At 40.8% G+C, this 20466-nt stretch overlaps 1 protein-coding gene across 4 annotated transcripts in view; it reads left to right on the top strand.

The window, feature by feature from the left end:
* NOSTRIN (nitric oxide synthase trafficking) overlaps positions 1 to 17088 on the top strand; it is a 64660-nt gene extending 47572 nt beyond the window's left edge. For 2 of the 4 annotated variants that reach the window (XM_069577316.1, XM_069577318.1), the window contains 8 exons: positions 3109 to 3207; positions 3305 to 3430; positions 6510 to 6618; positions 7937 to 8025; positions 10979 to 11104; positions 12305 to 12419; positions 13523 to 13612; positions 16873 to 17088. In XM_069577316.1, coding sequence (XP_069433417.1) covers positions 3109 to 3207; positions 3305 to 3430; positions 6510 to 6618; positions 7937 to 8025; positions 10979 to 11104; positions 12305 to 12419; positions 13523 to 13612; positions 16873 to 17009 — 891 coding nt within the window. In that variant the 3' untranslated portion in view covers positions 17010 to 17088. The remainder of the gene's footprint in view (positions 1 to 3108; positions 3208 to 3304; positions 3431 to 6509; positions 6619 to 7936; positions 8026 to 10978; positions 11105 to 12304; positions 12420 to 13522; positions 13613 to 16872) is intronic. The other 2 variants (XM_069577317.1, XM_069577319.1) reach the window with 1 other exon arrangement.
* Positions 17089 to 20466: the final 3378 nt, after the last annotated feature.

Raw genomic sequence — 20466 nt, 5'->3', positions numbered from 1 at the left:
AATTAAAATGTAGATTTCTGAGTGCCTGCCTACATAGGATGAGTCACAACTTCTGAATGATTTTAGGAAGGGGTCTTGGTGATTGCTATGCATAGTAAAGTTTAAGAGTTTCTGCTCAAGAAAAAGCAAGATATTTCTTTGATCAGTTTCATGAAAACAATTTAGATGAAAATGAAGTCCCTCCAAGCTCCCTGGGTAGTTCTAACCGGAAGGCCAGAACAGCAGGAAATGAAAAGAATGAATGAAGAGTGTGAATTATCATGAAGCCTGGACCCAGACAACCTCTCCATCTGCTCTTCCTTGATAACTCCTTGATCGCAGTTTCCTTTCACGTGCTGTTGTAAAAACACATGAGGAAAATTTGAGGTCCTCCAGAGTCTCTTGCTTCTCTGCACCTTATTTTATACAAAAAGAGCAAGATAATAGAAAGCAATAATTCATTAAACAAGATATGGATTTCCCCTTTGCACAGTGGAATTTATCTCAGCCTCTTTTCATGAGCAAACATAGATCATCTTAACGATTTCCATGAAATGTAATTAAAATCTTTTAAATATTACCATTGCCAGCAAGGGACAGGATTATTCTAGCCTCAGACTGATGCTAGTGGCTCAGCATTTGTCACAGTAAAGAAACAGCTGCCCAGTGGGGATTCAATGTATTTCCCAAACCTGGCTTTTGTTTTCCATCCTGTCCTTTGCTTGTAGTGCTAAACTGTAACAGCTGCTTTCCAGATCTTCTTCTATAATGTAAAGACTCTTTCTCTCTGAAGACGGTCTCACTTGCGGTCCAAGACATTGAGCAGAGTTTATTTTACGTATTTGTTAGAGGAGGTGTATAGTTTGTGCCCTGTGAAGAAGCATTTACATTTACTAGGCTACTCTCTTCTGGGTCTTTTTAATCCCGTATCTGGGAGACAGAGGGCACATTCAAATGGCTGGTACTTGAGATTTTAGAGAAAGACTCAGGAGACCAACAGCAGAAACAAAAGGTATATCATTCCCATTGACTTACAAAAATTGTGCAGATTCTGACTAGAGAAGGAAGATGGCCTTGGGGAGCAGAGCTCTGGATTCCCCAGTTCAAAAGTCAAGACACTTGGCACAGGATCAAAGTTTGCATGTGGTTGACATAGATGTTCACAGTTACTGCAGCCTTTTACCACTTGCATTTCATAGTAGCATTAAAATGACTGTATACTAGTAAAGTGTGGTGTTTCCAGACAGCAGAACATTATTCATCCTTAAAAGGAAGGAAATTCTGACCCAGGCTACAACAAGGATGAATCTTGAAGATTTTATGCTAAGTGAAATAAGCCAGACACAAAAGGACAAAGTGTCTCTTAGATGAGACACTTAGTTTCAGATTCATAGAAGACCGCAAGTAGAATTGTGGCTGCTGGGATGATGAGGGGAAGGAGAATGGGGAGTTATTGTTTAATGGGCACCAAGCTGCAGTTTTGCAAGATGAAAAAAATCCTGGATATGGATAGTGGCAGTGGTTGCACAATGATTTGGATGGACTTAATGACACTGAACTGACCACTTGAAACTGGAGAAAACGGTAAGCTTTACGCAACAACTACACAATTTTTTTAAAAAAATTTAATGACTATGTACCACAGGTGAAATAACAACAGGATATGAATGCAGTCTACATACAGGGATATAAAGGAACACTGTACTGGACAGGCCAGTGGCTCCTGCAGGTGTGCTGAGAAGCAGGATGAGAGAAGCCAGTGGCCTCTGTGATGTCCCCACACCCCCACATCACCTAAGGGGCTGAATACAGACCACCCTTCTTACTTCTTTGTTAATGTTAGCCACTGATTTGCCCACAACAGCATTCTTCCTCATGAAGGACTCTTGCTGAGTGCTCTTTACTGTGGGAAGGGGTGAGGCAGAATGGCAGGTATGAGAGGAACCAGCCCAGCCTCTGGACAAAGAGGGAAAGCCCAGGCCTTGTCCTTTCAGAAACAGAATGCAGCGTTATATCTTGGACACCTGCCACCTCTGTCATACCCACAGTATCTGGGCACATACCCAGCAGCCTCCTGCAATCCCCAACATAGCCTAGGAATCCCCAGGGTGTATTCCACTTGACCCAGCCTTCTCTGAACTTCTCTATTTCCTCAAAATAAGCAGTCCACAGCTTGGCTCCCAGTGAGTGGCAAGAGGCTAATAACTAATTTTTTCTAAAATGTTAATGGCTGACAAGCCAAATGTGACCTGCCCAATTTCATTGATTTTTCCCAGTTAAAGAAACAAGCCAACTAAAACTCCAAGAGTGGAATTTTTTCATCCCACACAAAATGAGAAGGCTGTATCCCCACCTTCAAAGAGTAGTCTCTGAACCCCCAGGCCAGGAAAACGACTTGGTCAGACTTTAAGGTTCTGGTCTCATCACACAAGCTTCGCTAAGAAGAGAATTTGCATCTCATCATCGTTGTCCCTGCAAAGACTAACAGAATGCCTTGTATGCGTTGCAAACAATTCTAGAAATATTTAGTGTCTGACTGCAGTTCCTAAATACAGAAGGGCTTTTACTGGGCTTCATTCTTTTTCTGGAATGCACAAATGATTTCAAATGATTCCTTTCTCCCCCTTCTTTGTGAACATCAGGTAACCTATGGCCACCACCTGTGTGCCTTTTGGCCTAGAAAAGACGGTGAAAGTATGAGAGTGAAACTCCTGCATGCGTGCGTGCTCAGTCATGTCCAACTCTTTGCAACCCTGTGGACTGTAGCCCACCAGGCTCCTCTGTCCATGGGATTCTCCAGGCAAGAATACTGGAGTGGGTTGCCATGCCCTCCTCCAGGGGATCTTCCCGACCCAGGAATCAAACCCACATCTCCTGTATCTCTTGCATTGCTGTGGATTCTTTACCCCTGAGCCACCAGGGAAGCTGAAATTAATCCTAATGGAGGATAAATAGACAGACACCAAATCCATTCCTGTCCTGGGAACCTGCCCCCTCTGCAGTTTGGATCAAGGGGCACAAACAGGACAGCTCACTCAGACTTTCTTCAGTGTGTTAGTGCTTGGTGGGCGCCTTTAGTGTTGTAAATATAACAGAGGGCTGATGTAATTTCATTTTTTACCCTTTCAGAGCATCCTGGAGCTAGAGAAGGAAAGAATTCAACTCTTGTGTAATAACTTAAACCAGTACTCCCAACATATTTCTGTTTTTGGCCAAACCTTGACCACAGTGAGTAGTAGAGAATTTGCCGTCTCTGGTGTGCATGGTAAGAACTGGCAGGAAACGTGTCTTCTGCAACCTTGTTCTGCTTTCCTTGGCCTTGCAGTGCCACACGCAGATTCACTGTGCCATCAGCAAGATAGACATCGAAAAAGATATCCAGGCTCTCATGGAAGAAACCACAGTCTCATCTACAGAAAATAAATCCGAGTTCCTATTAACTGACTACTTTGTAAGTATGGATGGAAGGAGGTTTCATTCGTGGGGAACCTTAGTCTCATAATGAGGGATTCCTTTTTTTTTTTTTTAATTGAGAGCAATTGTAAAAGAAACATTGTTTTGTAAATTAAAATATTGACTTTTTATAGTCTGCCTGAGTTTAAAAACTGTGGTTTACAGATGGGGTGATGAAAATATGTCTTCAGTATTCTCTGCCAGGGAAGAAAGTCAAAGAGGATCTTAGACTGAATCTTTTCATTTTTGAAGCAAATATTTAATTTTTTACATTAAAAACATTCATTTTCACTGGAGCATAATTGATTAACAACGTTGTGTTGGTTTCAGGTGTACAGCAAAGTGACTTAGTCATACAAATACATGTATCTATTCTTTTTCAAATTCTTTTCCCATTTAGGTTATTACAGAGTATTGATCTGAGCTTCCTATGAAAGACAAAGTAAATTAGCAATAGCAATGTCTGTTCAAAGCAGAAACAAAGATAGAGATGAAAGTGGGAAGGAAGATTTGATTATATGGGGAAAGTACTTTTTTTCTTCCAAATAGTGTAAGTGATCCCCGAGATGAGACAATGTACAATAAAACACATCTGTTACTTTCTTGTGAAAATACCTCTGTAAGCGAACCTGTCAATAAAATTAGGGTCATTCTCCTTGAAAATTTGACTAAGGTCCTATTGAAACATAAAGAAGCAGCCATAATGGTTTATCTTTAATTGATGTGCCCATGGGAGATTTTGGTTTTTAGGTCATTTAATTGCACCAGAACTAATGACTATGTATGTTTTCTAAGAGAATGGACTGATTCTCCAACTGGGAGAATAAGCTTGTCCTAATATCCTTAATATTCCTGATGCTTTTCAATTATGCTAGAGAAGACTCTTGAGTCCCTTGGACTACAAAGAGATCAAACCAGTCAATCCTAAAGGAAATCAACCCTGAATATTCATTGGAAAGACTGATGCCGAAGCTGAGGCTCCAATACTTTGGCCATCTGATGTAAAGAGCCAACTCATTGGAAAAGACCCTGAATCTTTCCCTGCTGGGAAATTTTGAGGGCAGGAGGAGAGGAGGGGGAGAATAAGATGGTTGGATCACTGATTCAATGGACATGAACTTGGGCAAACTCTGGGAGACAATGAGGGACAGGGAGGCCTGGTGTCCTGCAGTCCATAAGAAAGAAAAAAGTCAGACACGACAGTGACTGGACAACAGCAATAATGTTCTTAAAGCAAAACACCTCCAAAATCTAACTTTATAACTTTATAGATGTTAGCAGTAAGTGTAGACTGGGTTTTATCGAGTGCTGCAAAATTCACATGGACTAGGGTAAGACAGTGAAGAGGAACTAAAAAGCCTTTTGATGAAAGTGAAAGAGGAGAGTGAAAAAGTTCGCTGAAAGCTCAACATTCAGAAAACGAAGATCATGGCGTCTGGTCTCATCACTTCATGGGAAATAGATGGGGAAACAGTGGAAACAGTGTCAGACTTTATTTTGGGGGGCTCCAAAATCACTGCAGATGGTGTTTGCAGCCATGAAATTAAAAGATGCTTACTCCTTGGAAGCAAAGTTATGACCAACCTAGATAGCATATTCAAAAGCAGAGACATTACTTGGCCAACAAAAGTCCGTCTAGTCAAGGCTATGGTTCTTCCTGTGGTCATGTATGGATGTGAAAGTTGGACTGTGAAGAAAGCTGAGTGCCGAAGAATTGATGTTTTTGAACTGTGGTGTTGGAGAAGACTCTTGAGAGTCCATTGGACTGCAAGGAGATCCAACCAGTCCATCCTAAAGAAGATCCTGAGTGTTCATTGGAAGGACTGATGTTGAAGCTGAAATTCCAAAACTTTGGCCACCTGATGCGAAGAGCTGACTCATTTGAAAAGACCCTGATGCTGGGAAAGATTGAGGGCAGGAGGAGAAGGGGGCGACAGTGGATGAGATGGTTGGATGGCATCACTGACACAGTGGACATGGGTTTGGGTGGACTCTGGGAGTTGGTGATGAACAGGGAGGCCTGGCGTGCTGCAGTTCATGGGGTCGCAAAGAGTTGGACACGACTGAGTGACTGAACTGAACTGAACACAGCATATAGATTAAATATTTAATCTCATTATATTTTTATAAAGGCTATTACAGTATTCTCTTTGCTCTAAATTGTCATGCTTCCCTTTCTTCAGGACAATCTTTCTAAAGCTATTCTCTCTACCAATATTTAGGGTCCCAGTCTTTCTCCTTCCTTTTCAGATAAGTCCTGACTCCTCCACTTCCATCCTCAGTCATCAGTTTTCCCTCTTTCTCCAAGATTTCTGTCTCTACTGCATTCATGATCAGCCACCCCCCCCCCACCAGACCTAACACCTTTTTGTTTTTGCACACAAAGGTTTTAATCATTTTAAGTTGCATATCACTATAGGACATTTGCTCTTTGACTTGTTGCTAGGCATTTACACTGTGTCCTAACATCTTTATTCTTTCAGTTCGGGAAATAATGCTTATGAAAGCTCTCACATAATTAATAGTTCTCAATCTACAGGATAAAATTTCTACTTCAGCCCTCAAATCTGACCTAAACTACTTAGATAATTTTTTTCTCTGACTGTATTTGCTCAAGCAACTGGTATGTTTATTTTTTATTTCACACAAATCCTCCCTCTATCCTTTGCTTGTGCCATTTCTCCTGTACGGAGTAACTTCTGCCCTCCTTCCCCTCAACTGAAAGGTCCTGGTTAAATCAGCTAGTCTTCTTAAAGCTCTCGTGCCCCTGACCTTGGTGAGCCATGCACGTCTATGAAATAGCTATAGTAACATTCACTTTCCAAGGGTGATTTTTTCTGTTAAAGTAAGTTCTTGGCTATATACTTACCAGTTGTGAGCAAGATGTCTTCTTATTAAGCAGGTCTAGAAAAGTAAAACTATCTGTGGAAAACCAAAGATTATCCTGGCTTTATTATTTTTTTCCCCTTCCATTAAGTTAACTTAGAATGTAGCAGTGAAAGTCTCAGTGCAACTAGGAGTAGCAACTCTTCCTTTTTTCCACTGAAATTGTTAAACTTCCTTCTTTTTTCCTAAAGGAAGAAGATCCTAAAAATGCAATGAGTAAAGAGCGACAGACATCTTCAATAAAATCAAAACTGTTGAGACTGCAGAAAGATATTGAAAAAGTCTCGCGAGACCAAGAAGGTATGTAACTATCTCTTTGATTGGCCTGGTGAGGGAAAGTATTCTATCCTGAGGTTTCATTCAGAGTTGGGGTATTTCTGCTTTTGCTGACTGGTGCAGGGATCATCTCATTTAAAGGACCAAATGTCAGACCTAATTTGTGTGAATAAAGAAAAATTTTCGCTCAAAGGAGAGAGCAAAAAAAATTAAACATGACATTTTGGTCCATCTGTGAGATTTTTATAAGTACTATACCACCGTTTCTAGAAATGTAACATTTCACTCTGTTCCTGAAACTGGCTGACATGAAGGACAATTAGTTTGAATTAAAACATAGTAAACCTCCTAGGTGGTTTACTTCCCAGGTGGCACTAGTCATAAAGAACCTGCCTGCCAATGCAGGAGACCCAGGTTCGATCCCAGGGTTGGGAAGATCCCCTGGAGAAGGAAATGGCAACCCAGGCCAGTATTCTTGCCTAGGAAAGCCCAAGGACAGAGGAGCCTAGTGGGCTACAGTCCTTTGGGTCGCAAAGAGTCAGACAGGACTTAACAACTAGACAACAAAAACCTCCTATGTACAAGGCTTCCATTTATTTATTTTTCCCATATTAGTTTATATTATTCCATTGGAGGGGTGTTAATAGGTGATTTAAGATTTTTTAAATTAATTTATTTTGTACTGAAGTATTATGGATATACAGCACTATCTTAGTTCTAGGTGCACAACTTAATGATTCAATATTTCTGTACTTTACAGAATGATCACCACTTGCTTGTTTTTAAAGCAACTTGCTGAATGATGTGAAAAGCGTTCAAATTAAATCCTATGCTTAGAGGTTAGGTATGTTAGAACATGAAGCAGCTCATAAGTGCCACAGATAATGAAAACAATTTCATACGTGGGATTCTGATATGTGGAGCTTGTTTTTTGTGGACCCGAGAACACTATTGCAATGTAATACTTGATAGGAAATCCAAGAGAGCAAAATGTTTAGAAATGTAAACACCAGCAGAGGAGAGCTTAAGATCATGGTAAAATGTTAGGGAACTGCCACAGAATGGATCTACAAGAAGGATTCAAAGCTCATCCTGAGTCTTTCATCTTGAACAACAATCAAGACTCCTTAAGCACCAGTATTTCTCTAATGTCATTAAATGAAGGTACAGGTCACCCATTCAGTAAAATTTAGCAACAACTACATACACAAGCAGCTCCAGCCATTCGGGAAATGCTCCAGGAATCGGTTCTGGGCTCTGGCTCCCTCTGAGTGTAACCACCTTTAACCCCTGCCCCTCCAGGACTGACCAGTGGTGACTGGCAGTATGATTTCACTTGCAGGCTTGGAACGAATGCTGAGAGCCTACTCCAGCCACTCCTCCTTCTCAGACTCAGAGAGCGAAAAAAGCACAGCAGCCTTAATGGACGAGGTAAATATTTGCAGAGTGCAGTTTGGTAGATTTAATGCTGAAGGAGCTATTTGGGGAACGCCTGTGTTCTGGCCCATTTGACCTCTGTTTGCCTTTCCTTTCTCATGACACAGAACAGTCTAGTCAGAGAGCTTGTACGGTCAGCTCCTTGACAAGTGGTTTGAGGAATCTGGAAAAATCCAGCTACTTAGAGATGTTTGCTTTAGTGTCCTCCCAGGGCAAGGGGTGGAAATGTGCCTAAAATAAAATCCCTCCCCCGCTCCCAGCATAGAATCACTGTCAAGGTCTGGAAATCATGTGTGCTATCTCAGTTAACAGATGTGACTGAAACACAAACGCAGGGTCTGCTTTCAGAAAGGCCTGCATCCGGATCTACCTCGGCCAGTTACAGGGACCTGGGACAGGTTCAGTTTTCTCATCTTGGAAGGGGGGATGTTGGTACTTAGCTCAAAGGGGTTTTGTGAGGTTGAAACAGTATTTAGAAAATGCTAGCACAGTGCACAGAGGAGAGCTGAAATCCTGGTAATTATTATAGAGATGCCGTTTTCCATTTATCCCTGAGCCAACATCAGGGTCTTCTGAGAATACTAGGGGAAAGGAGAGATGTGGATGTAGGGGAAAGGAAGATGGCTGTTTAGGGTGTGAGAGCTTCCAGGGAAACAAGGAGAAAAACCTCAGAGGCCAAGGTCATTGTGAGGGGAGAGGAGGTGCCGTCAGCGGAGGTAGGGAGCGGCACTTTTTGCCAAAAGGCTGGTCTGCAGCAGCACCCAGACATTTGTTGCAATTGATGGGCAGTGTGACCTCTTCAGAGGAGCCCACATTATAAAAAGGTTAGCAAAGGCCCATGAATTTTATACAGGAATAAAAACAAATACTGTGACCTATGTGTGGCAAGGTACACAATTTGTTATGATTGGAGAGAAAGCTGATTGGGGTTAATTTGAGAAGAATTCAGGAAGAGATTAAATTTTTAGCAATGTTTTGAAGGATCCAGGAAGCTGGGCCAGTTTTCCTTTCCTTGCACGTAGCCTATCTAACACTCTTGTAAAAAGTACATACCTAATAAATTCTGTCCGAAGAACGATTTCAATAGTCCTTTGGTAAAAATAGACAGACGCAGCCAGGTATTGTTTATCTGTTTTTTAGCAGCAGCTTCCTTTAGTGCAGGTGCTGTTTCAGGAATAAACCTGACACTTTTTGTGAAAAGACAGGCCTGAATTCTGTTCACTTGGGAACAGAGGTCTAATATCCCTGCAGTGACATATGGCTACAATTTTTATAAAATTATAAAACAGACTGAAAGACATTTTCTGTGACAACATAAAATGTTTGGTTAACTAATTCAGTGTAAATGATATTTACCAAAAGGAAATCATATGAAGCATTTTATGATGGCATTAATTTATAAGTTTATTTCTTTGGGTTCTTGCATAGCGTTTTGTCATTAATATAGCATATGTATTAGGATCTTCCGGGCACACAACTGGCCTGATTCACACAATGGAGGATGCAAGATGGGAGATGATCTAACCCCTGAATTTATAGTGTTTAGGATCTAGTGATGAAGCAAAAAGGGTCTTCAAATAGTGGATGCCAAATATCTGTGTCAGAAATTATATACCCCCACATCTGGGGGAGGGAAACTATTACCAGTAATGGTGGTAGATTGATTTTGTCTTAGGCAGGGGAGGTTTCTTGCAGGGGAATCTCTATTTCCTATTTCATTGGCTCTTGGTCCAGTGCCATATTTGAAACAAGAATGTTGGCAAGCCATATTCTCTGAGAAATTGTTGCAGAAACTGAAAGTGTATGGGGGCAGATATTGTCTTTGGATACCAGAAGGAACACACCACAGAACAGAGAGACTTGCTCTTGATGTTCCCAAGTGCAGACTGGATCTAAGGCTAGAAGCCACGGAGGAGCTGTGGATTGCACCTTAGGTGCGCCTGCCCGCTGTGCAGTGAATGGTTCCAAGGACTACTGGAGGTGTTCGGTCCATGGCTGTGGTCCCCTGACAGGGATGTTAGGATTATGAATACCAGGCTGCAGACTTCCCTGGCAGTCCAGTGGTTCAGACACCTCGCTTCCACTGCAGGTGGCACAGGTTTGATCCCTGGTCGGGGAATCAAGATCCTGGATTTCCGAGTGGCACAGCCAAAAAGTAGAAAGAAAAAAAAAAAAAGGAATCCCCAGTCTGGAGATGTGGAGAAGGGAGAGGCAATGGTGAGGAGAATGTTGGATAAGCAGACTCTTTCCAGTATTTAGATTCTGTGCTTTGATTTACCTTGACTGACCACAACTTGCCAGAGAAGTCAATATAAAGTTTTAGTTCAAGGTCAAATTGAAAACGGAGAGACTAATAGCTTTAGTTTCACTCTTTATTTTTATATTCAAATAGCCCAGAATATTGTTTCTAGTTTTCAGAAGTGTTACTGCAAATTTTCCAGGTAATATAAGACCTCACCTCTTCAAGAAATAAGAAAACCCTGCCACACATCATTTTAGTTTGATTCTGATGACAAGAGTCAATTCTCTTCTTTATGTTAAGTGCCCATGGCTCCATTGCCTTTCTTCAAAGCCCCCTGAAAGCCTGCCTTTTGGAATCAGCACTTACTATTCTCTTTCCCCATTCCTCAGCAGAAAGTTAAGTAAAACTCTTCTTTGTCACAAAATGATGAGTAATATACCTATCAAGCTTTCTGGTTTACCTTTTTTACAAGGTTCCAGAATAAGACACACTCAACAACTAAGGCTTTCTTTAGACTTCTTAAAGGGCCCATTATTTTTCTCTCTTTAGCATTTTCTGCAAATGAATTGCACATGAGTTGAATGTGTACTTTTCTGAACCTCTTTGTCATCTTGGAAGTTATCCTGATGTCCCTTTATCCAGCCACAGTGAGTTGTGCCTCCTTCTCTAGAAATTTACTCATGTGGTCAAATGCTGTTTCCACAGAATAGCTTGAAACTAGACCTTCTGCAAGCAAACTCCTATAAACTGTCATCCGTGTTAGCAGAACTTGAGCAAAGACCTCAACCCAACCATCCCTGTAGTAACTCCATCTTCAAGTGGAAAGAAAAGGTAAACATTTAAGAGGCTGGTTATAATTCCTTGACTGGCCTTGTTGGGTAGAATGACTCAAAGCAGCATCGGGGCAAAAAAGCTGTTATGAATTATATATGCCATATGCTCAAATCTCCAATTGCACAATTTTAAGATAAATTTAATTATTTTTTGAGCACAGTAACAAAGACTAAACACAAATGAACAAATTCTTTGTATTCATAGGTAAATTAATGAGTTAAAAATACTTTGGGTTCCTTCTTCCTTCTCATTTTCTAACTTTATCCTTTGAACATGCTCTTATAGTAAAATTTCTATTACAGACCTAAATTGTAAGATTTTGTGATAAGCAGTAGTCTCATCCATTTAACATAGTACATGATGTTGATAATGTGTGAGCACAATTAAAAGGTTCACACACATGTATTAATGCTTTCCCAGTGTTTCACTCTAGGCATTGATGAGCATGTGAGTATACACGGTTAGCTGTTTTCCATTTGCTACCAGAAGAGGGAGCTGTAACTACCTTGTGATGAAGGGACAGTTGTCTTTCTGAGACTTGAGCTCTAAAAGGGCCTCAGTCATTTACAAAGTCATGATTATTTCACTTGCATCAAAACCAATTAAAGTTGAATTTATAGAAGGAATGGTGTAAATATTACTTGGCTTAAGGCTGCAGGTCAGAATTGCAAACACAGGCTATAAAATACAGTAATATCTAATTCTAAAGGAGATCAGTCCTGGGTGTTCTTTGGAAGGACTGATGCTGAAGCTGAAACTCCAGTACTTTGGCCACCTCTTGCAAAGAGCTGACTCATTGGAAAAGACTCTGATGCTGGGAAGGATTGGGGGCAGGAGGAGAGGGGACGACAGAGGATGAGATGGCTGGATGGCATCACTGACTCAATGGACGTGAGTCTGAGTGAACTCTGGGAATTCATTATGGACAGGGAGGCCTGGTGTGCTGCAATTCATGGGGTCGCAAAGAGTAGACACGACTGAGCGGCTGAACTGAACTGAATTCTGAAAATATCACGGTTTCAGTAACAAAACCTCACTATAGTAGGATTTAGAAATGTATTGAATGATTTCTTTATATCCTTCACCCAATAATTAAAAAACAGTTTCCGGAGGAAAACAGTTGCAGAAGAGTTACTTTTCTCAAATACTTCTGTTGACAGCGCTGTTAAAAATGTCTTTTCCCCCCTATTCAAACAGCAGCAGACACATAGTTCTGTGAGAATATCTCGGCCTGTACTGACGAAGAGATTAGAGAATATTGTGAACAGGGCATCTTCTGATGGGCAGAGAATTCCAAGTCCTTCGTCTACAGGTAATCTCATGACCAGAATAATTCGAGGCTGGGTCCTATCAGTAAAGCACATTGCCAAAATTATATTTTATTTTCAGAACCACATTGATATAAATTGGCTCAAGGAGATTAACATTTCAATCAGGACTGATTAATTTATTAGAATGTGTAGCTTTCTGTGCAAATGTCATCCAAAAGATGGGATGGACTCAAGAAGAATGCAGGTGGGGGAGGGGGAGAAGAATTCGCTAATGTTTTAGGGAAGGTACCCCCAGTCCCCAGCATCCATGTTATTCAGACAGCCTCAATTTGTTGTCCACATGCTCACCCTGGAAACACGGTGAGGAGCTCTGCAGCCCTGTCTCCACAGCCTCCTCCAAACTGCCAAAGAAACCCTGTCCTCTGCATGAGAAACATCGTGATCCCAAAGCCTACTGGCTTTGTTCAGTCACTTGACTTTGGTCATTTGTCCATCTACCCCCACTGCCTTTTACCTTTCAACCCCCCAGCCACACACACACACATCCACACAAGCACGTTTCATTATCCATTATTTTTCAACTATAGTATTACCACAACCTCGACTCTCTAGGTTCTTGATTAGAACTTGGCAAAAATGAGTTTCAGTCAAACCCAGGCCATTGTAGTCCACCTGTACATTAAAGACCCATGGTTGCACAGTTTGAAACAGTTCCCTAAGTACCTGGGGATAATGGTAGGAAGCTCCTGCTCCAATATATTCCTGATGGGAAAAACAAGTGTGGGTTTTCCAAGACACAAATACAACATCGGTCAACACAGATTGGCTGATATGAAATTCACATGGAAAACAATTTAAAACTGTCATCATTATTATTACTACTACAATAATTTTTGTCTCGACTTATTTTCTATATTATAGCTTTGGAGTATATAATATACATAGTTCATTCTCATAGTACCTACATCAGAAATGGTTACTGAATCAAAGAATGAGTATTATGTACAATGATAAACTTTCCTTTGGGGAAGATTTCAACATATTCAAGCTCTGCACGATGTGGTGAAAACAAGACCACTTTCTCACTGTGTACATCTTGCCTACTGACCCAGCATTAGTCACTAAAACTTGATCCAACTTGCAGCCTCTGGTGTGACCCAGCTCGGCAATGGTCTTTGCAAGGCCTTATATTCTTTTCAAGCCAGGCAAGATGATGAATTGGACTTGGAAAAAGGTAAGAATCCTTCTCAAATAGTTGACTTGCCTTCTCACGTGAAATCTTTAACTTGACTATAACCTTTGTCTTAGCTTTTAAAGTTAGTACCCTGTTAAATCAGTTCAGGTTTATAATCACCCTTCTTAGAAGATAGATAAGCACACCAAAAAGAAAGCTCACATAATAAAAACAGCTGATATCTATGCGGTATTTACCAGGTGCCAGACATTCCTGCAAACACACTGTCCAATTTAATATTCACAAAAACCTTTTGAGGTAGGTATTATTTATGCCTGTTTTATGAGTGAGGAGACTGAGACGTAGAAATGTGAAGTACTTCTTAAAGTCACTAGCAGTCGAGGCTCAGGATTTGAACTTGGAAACCCAGTCACACTGTTAATCACAGTGCTCAGTTGGGGTAGAATATCCGTAATGGACAGTTATCAGAGGCGCAGCCCCACCTTTTTCCTTTTTAGAAGCTACACATACTGGAGTGTGATGTCACTTCCTCTCAATGGCTTAAGCTAAATGCCAGTTCTAGAACCTGGGTCAGAGGACTCTCAGCTTAATATTTCTCCTATTTCTCTCTCAAAAAGGGGTTTTACAACTAATCAAAGGAATCAGATCCCCTTCTCCATGTCACAGATTTTTGTTTAACATCGGAAGGTATGTAAGGACAACCTCAGATATGCAGATGATAACACTCTAATGGCACAAATCAAAGAGGAACTAAAGAGCCACTTGATGAGGGTGAAGGAAGAGAGTGAAAAAGCTGGCTTAAAACTCAATAGCAAAAAAAACTAAGATCGTGGTCTTCAGTCCCATCACTTTAGGGGGAAAGGTGGAAGCGGTGACAGATTCCCTCTTCCTGAGCTCTAAGATCACTGCAAATGGTGACTGCAGCCATGAAATTAGAAGACACTTGCTTCTTGGCAGGAAAGCTAGACGGTGTGTTAAAAAGCAAAGACATCACTTTTCCAGCAGTGCTCCATGTAGTCAAGGTTATGGTCTTCCCAGTAATCATGTATGGATATGAGAGCTGGACAATATAGAAGGCAGAGAACCAAAGAATTGATGCTTTCAAATTGTGGCGCTGGAGAACTCTTGAGAGTCGCTTGGAGAGCAAGGAGATCAAACCAGTCAATCTTAAAGGAAATCAACCCTGAATACTCTTGGGAAGGACTGATGCTAAAGCTGAAGCTTCAATACTTTGACCACTTGATGCGAACAGCTGACTCTTTGGAAAAGACCCTGATACTGGGAAAGATTGAAGACAGATAGATAAGAGGGCAACAGAGGATGAGATGGTTGGATGGCATCACCAATTCATTGGACATGAACTTGGGCAAACTCCGGGAGATAGTGAGGGTCAGAGCAGCCTGGCATGCTGCCGTCCATAGGGTCACAAAGAGTCAGACACAATTTGGTGACTGAACAACAAGGGGTTGTGAAAACCTCAAGATTATTAAATGAGAAAAGGTTAGCACCTCATCTTTGTATGTCCAGTTAGCAACCACGTTCGAATGTTAAGCTAAGGCAGAGATCTGGAGATGAAAAATGTTAGTGAGAAAGAATTGTGCCATAGGAGAAAACTTACATTCCATGACCAGGCCACAGCACCCAGAATCAACAGAAAGTCAAAATGGATTTAACAGTTAAACAACAGGGACACCACCACATATTTGCTATTGGTTCATGGGTGTTTCCTTTTCAGTTTGCCAGTCAGAGTTCTCCACGCAGTTACTTTACCTTGTAGCTCAGAAATAAGTAAAGACAAGAAAAAAAGAAATAGAAAGTAGACCCCACTCCTGCTTTCATCTGAAACCAATGTTGCCTTTAATTTAAAAGTTTTAAGTGTTATAGAAGTCACTTTGTTAGTCATCACGCCATCCTAAGACTACCTATATCAGTGAGTAAATGAAATGCAGTTTACCCACTTTCCATATGAGTTAAAACACATATCCCAGATGCCACCTACAACCCAGGATCCTGAGTTTGAGTTACATAGTTAACACCTTAAATTGATCATCTTGTTTGTCTTCGGTTCTCTGTTGGTTGCAAAGCCTACTTATACATTATATCCCAAGTGGGTTCTTTAAATGGAATGACATGTTGGTGTCTTAGGGAAGCTGAAGATAAAATTTTAAATTATTTGTTTTTGTTTTTTACATTTTTACTTTGTGACCATACCTTGAGGCACGTAGGATCTTAGTTCCCCAACAAAGGATCAAACCCGTGCCTCTTATATTGGAACCGTGGAGTCTTAATTACTGGATGGCCAGGGTAGTCCATAAATTATGTGTTTGAATTCTAGTAGTGGATTGTGTCAATCTGAGTGACCTGAGAGAATACATTAGACAGAGTTTCTAGACTGAGAATGATCTATTGCAAGAAAAAATAGTGATGTGGCCAAGGAAAGATAGAAGGGGGGTTTCGACAGTCTCCTTTGCCTTGGAAAGAAAATTACTGGGGAGGAAAAAGTGAAAGAAAAAAAAAAACTGAAAATGACTTTGTGATGATGCTAAAGATCAAGTAGCTTTTGGATCCTGAAGGAAGGGGATGTTTCCACTTTGATGTACAGGACGCAGCCAGAGAGAAAAGACTCTCTCACAAGACGGGGACTAGTGTTTTTATCTTGTTTTTTAATAGAGAATTAGAGAAGAGCCATGTGTTTCCTAGGAATTCCATTTACTTCAATCATTGCTTGAAAGGAGTATTGTCTTCAAATTGATATTTTATTCAAATTATCTAAATTGTTGAACAACGGGTTATATTATTGTGCAAAGCTGTAGGTTGGAACTTTGGGCTATGAACCTGGCACACACAGTGAAGAGAAGCTGCTTTGATCTAAAGAAAATTCTGGTAGCCAAGACATAATCTTAACAGTCAGCATACCAAACTATGGTGCCCCCCAACATGAGGAACCCTTAAAACACAGACACCAAGAAGAGTTTGGTGACAACCCATCAGTTCTATCCAAAGTGAACCAGGCAGCACAGGACATAGGATCCAAAGTGATTTTGTTTCTAATCAAACTACTTTATGGCACAACTCAGTCGTCCATTACCTAACTTTTTAATATTCTCTGCATTCTGCCTGCTTCGTGCAGAGGTGGTCAGTAAGTTTTGCTTTGTCTGAATCACCTGCAGAAAAGTGATGCTACCTCGTAACTCCTTGAAAGCAGAATCTCCTTAAAAACTATCTTAACTGATCAAACTCAGGAAGGTATTAATCGCAGGAACTCACTTGTCTAACTAAATGTATGTGCGTTTTCACAGGCGACATCGTGACGATATACAAGAAGAAAGACGAAGGATGGTGGTTTGGCTCTTTAAAGGGAAAAAAGGGTCATTTTCCTGCCGCTTATGTGGAGGAGCTTCCTTCAAATGCCGGGAACACAGCTTCACAAGCATGAGTGAAATTCTGAAGGCATCATCTTACACACTGTTAATTATACAATGTGATGCAAATAAAGGGAAATGCTGTCATCTTCACAGGTTTATCTTCCTAACTGGGTCCATGATGCGGGTGCGATGCCGATGAGCCCGTGATGCAGGCATATCATGGCATTTTGCTCTCTTAGTTCTTTGAAACAGAGTCAGAAGATGGAAGGTAAAAAGAGGTGAAAAAGATGTACCATGTTCCTAGAATTTTCTAAAAGACTCTAGAAATAACCCCAAACAGCCCCTCTCACAGGGAGAAAAGGCTGAGTGCAGAGCAGTTTAGCCTGAAGTCAGATAGTTTTCTGGTGGCGCAACAGAGATTAGGATGCAGACATCCTTTTCCTCAAGTCTTGGGTGGCAACAGCCACAGTAGGCCCACAAGGGGTCAAGCAGGGCCAGGGAGAAGGGGAAGAATACATATCAAGTCTAAAAAGAAGACCTCAGCAGAGACAGGCAGGTAAAGCACCAGTGAGGCAGACCCAAGTTAAGGACAGCAGAATAAAGGATCATGAGCCAGGGTGGCTAGTCAGTGTGGTCAGAAGACAAGTTGGTAGACAAAAGGACTCTATGCCAGGCAGAGGACCTCAGGGCAGAAAGGAGTTCCATCCTGAGCGAGTGACCTTCTGAGTTAGTGGCTTCTTACATATCCCAACCCACAAACAGAACTGCTCTTAGCATGAGGTCAAGTATGAGTCAGAGATGGCTGGAGATCTGAGAATAAGAGCAAGGCTGATAGAAAAGGGTTAGGAAGGAGACAGTGCCTGAAATTTCATGCCTCCCTGCCCAGCTGGAAACTTCATACACCAATTCAGAAACTAGGAATTCTGTAATTTCCTTCCAGGCCGTGATGCAAGGAATATCCTAAGCAACTTTGTAGTGACAGACACTTAAATGCTAATGAGTCTCCAGTTTGAATGATAAGTTCTAAAAACCAGAATTTTCTGTCAAAATGGAAAATTTAGAGAGATTTCTGCTGCTTCCACAAATGCCCTACAATGGGAAAAGATGGAGAACGAGAGAGCAGGAGCCCAAACTTTTCCCAAGGGGAACATTTTAGAATGGAGAGGCGTGATACAGCAGCATCTCAGAAACCGGCCTACGTCACTCTGGAGATCACACACTCCATTGAACGGAAGGTCAAGATATTGCGAGAACGTCTAATCAGATTTACTTTTGTGCCAAATAGTCTCACATTAAAGGAATGATTAAAATCCATTCTATTACTCTCCTGCCCCCTACTTCTTTTTTTATTTAACTTGTCAAGTTTTATACTGTGAAAAAGGAAATTTTCAAACATATTTTAAATAAGGTACATATATTTTTTATACTCTGCCCCATTACACTCCTAAAGCAGGATATAACTAACAGATATTTATAGATACAGATATCAGACCAGAAGGAGCTCAAGTAAAACTTGTTATGTGAGATATAACTTACAGCCCAGAAGAACAGATCAGAAGTTTTAAAGTCATCCTTAATGGCATATTAACGAAGGCTTTCCACATGTTGAAAGTTGGCTGAATAATAGGCCATTAAGACCATGGACAGAGATTTTGAATTTCTATTTCCTTTTCATCTTCTTTCCATTAAGCCTTGATGGATAAAAGAAATTGTGTAGCAATTGACTGCAGCCTACACGCGATCATTTGTGTAAATTGATGATAATGATGATTGGACCCTGAAACTCTTTAGAAGTAATTTTCAAAGGGGCCCCTCTTTCTTCCTAAAGCAGTTTTACTTTGTAAAGACATAAATGGTTTTCCTGGTTTAAAATGTTGCTGCAAATTCTTTTTTTGCATCTGCGATATGTAATTTTTAAACTTCAAAGAAACACTATAGTATTAAACTAGATAAAAATACAAATATTTTGGGGTATAATAGACTTGGATATCATCTTAGAAAGGCAAGAATTTTCTAGCAGGACAGGTAGGGATGGTACTACTTAGATTTAGGTAAAAATTAAGTGCATATTGGGAACATTAATGATGTTGCCAAGTCTTCCACAGAGAATAAAATAATTTTTTTAATATTAAGACTTTTAAACTCTTAATTGGGCTTTCATAATTATACTCCACTAGGCAATTTTCTTATGTCAGGAATTTTCTAGCAACATTAGCAACCTGAAATATAGGCAGTAGAGGTCTGAGTCAGATTTTCACTAAAAATATCAAAGACATTACTCTATTTTATCTTCTTTCTGGTACAATAAATTCTGACTATCCATTATCCTGTCATGTCAACCAGAAAGATTAATTTCACTTTTCTGCATTTCAATTACTCATAATAATTAATATTCATAGAGTATTATCTGATTCATCAGAAAGTAAAATAATATTCAATTTGGGTTAAATTTTATTGTACAGTATTATAAGATTTTAACTGATTAGTAATTTGAACATAATATAACTTTGTTCCAGCTTCCAAGAAAAAGTCCCTCTTCCCCTAGAGTCTTTATGGCCTCAGGGGCAATCAGCCAAATTTGGAAAGAGAATCAACATAGCGATACATCCCATTGTCTGTGGCGACATGAGTAGGAAGAATGTCTAACTCTGGAAAGATGGGCTTGAGGGCAGGGGATCAAGAGAAGGGATTTTGAAGGGTAAAGAGGAATCACTATTCACCGATCTGTTGCTTCAATACTAGAAAGACAGTAAATCCTTTTCCTCAAAGAGCCCTCAGTCTGTCTTCTGAAATAGAAACAGACCAATACACTGTGACAAATGTGTGTGTGTGTGTGTGTGTGTGTGTGTGTGAGTCACTCATTCGTATCCAACTCTTTGCGACCCTGTGGATATACAGTCCATGGAAATCTCCAGGCCAGAATACTGGAGTGGGTAGCCTTTCCCTTCTCCAAGGGATCTTCCCAACCCAGGGATCAAACCCAAGTCTCCCACATTGCAGGCAGATTCTTTACCAGCTGAGCCACAAGGGAAGTCTGAACTGAACGCTATGAGCAGATAAAATGTAACCTCTGGAAAGTACACATGTATAAAAGTGATTCCAGGGTTTCCATAGTGGCTCAGCAGTAAAGAATCCGCCTGCCAGTGCAGGAGACACAGGTTTGATCCTTGATCTGGGAAGATCTCACATGCCATGGGGCGACTAAGCCCGTGGGCCACAACTACTGAGGCTGGGAACCACACTACTGAGCCCACATGCCTTGACTACTGAGGCCTGAGAGCTCTGGAATCTGTGCTCCATAACAAGAGAAGCCACCACAATGGGAAGCCCCCCCACACACAACTAGAGAGCAGCCCCTGCTCACAACTAGGGGAAAGGCCATGCAGCAACGAGGACTAGCACGGCCAAAAATAAATAAAATTATTATTTTAAAAAACTGATTACATACGAGGCCACAAAGTAATGCTCTAGAAATTGTGTGACGACAATGTAAGAGATCACTAAGAAAAGAATAAGTGAAAAAACCCT

This window comes from Ovis canadensis, chromosome 2 (genome assembly GCF_042477335.2).
Source record: "Ovis canadensis isolate MfBH-ARS-UI-01 breed Bighorn chromosome 2, ARS-UI_OviCan_v2, whole genome shotgun sequence".
NCBI classification, from domain to species: Eukaryota; Metazoa; Chordata; class Mammalia; order Artiodactyla; family Bovidae; genus Ovis; species Ovis canadensis.
This window is presented reverse-complemented; position numbering and strand designations above follow the sequence as displayed.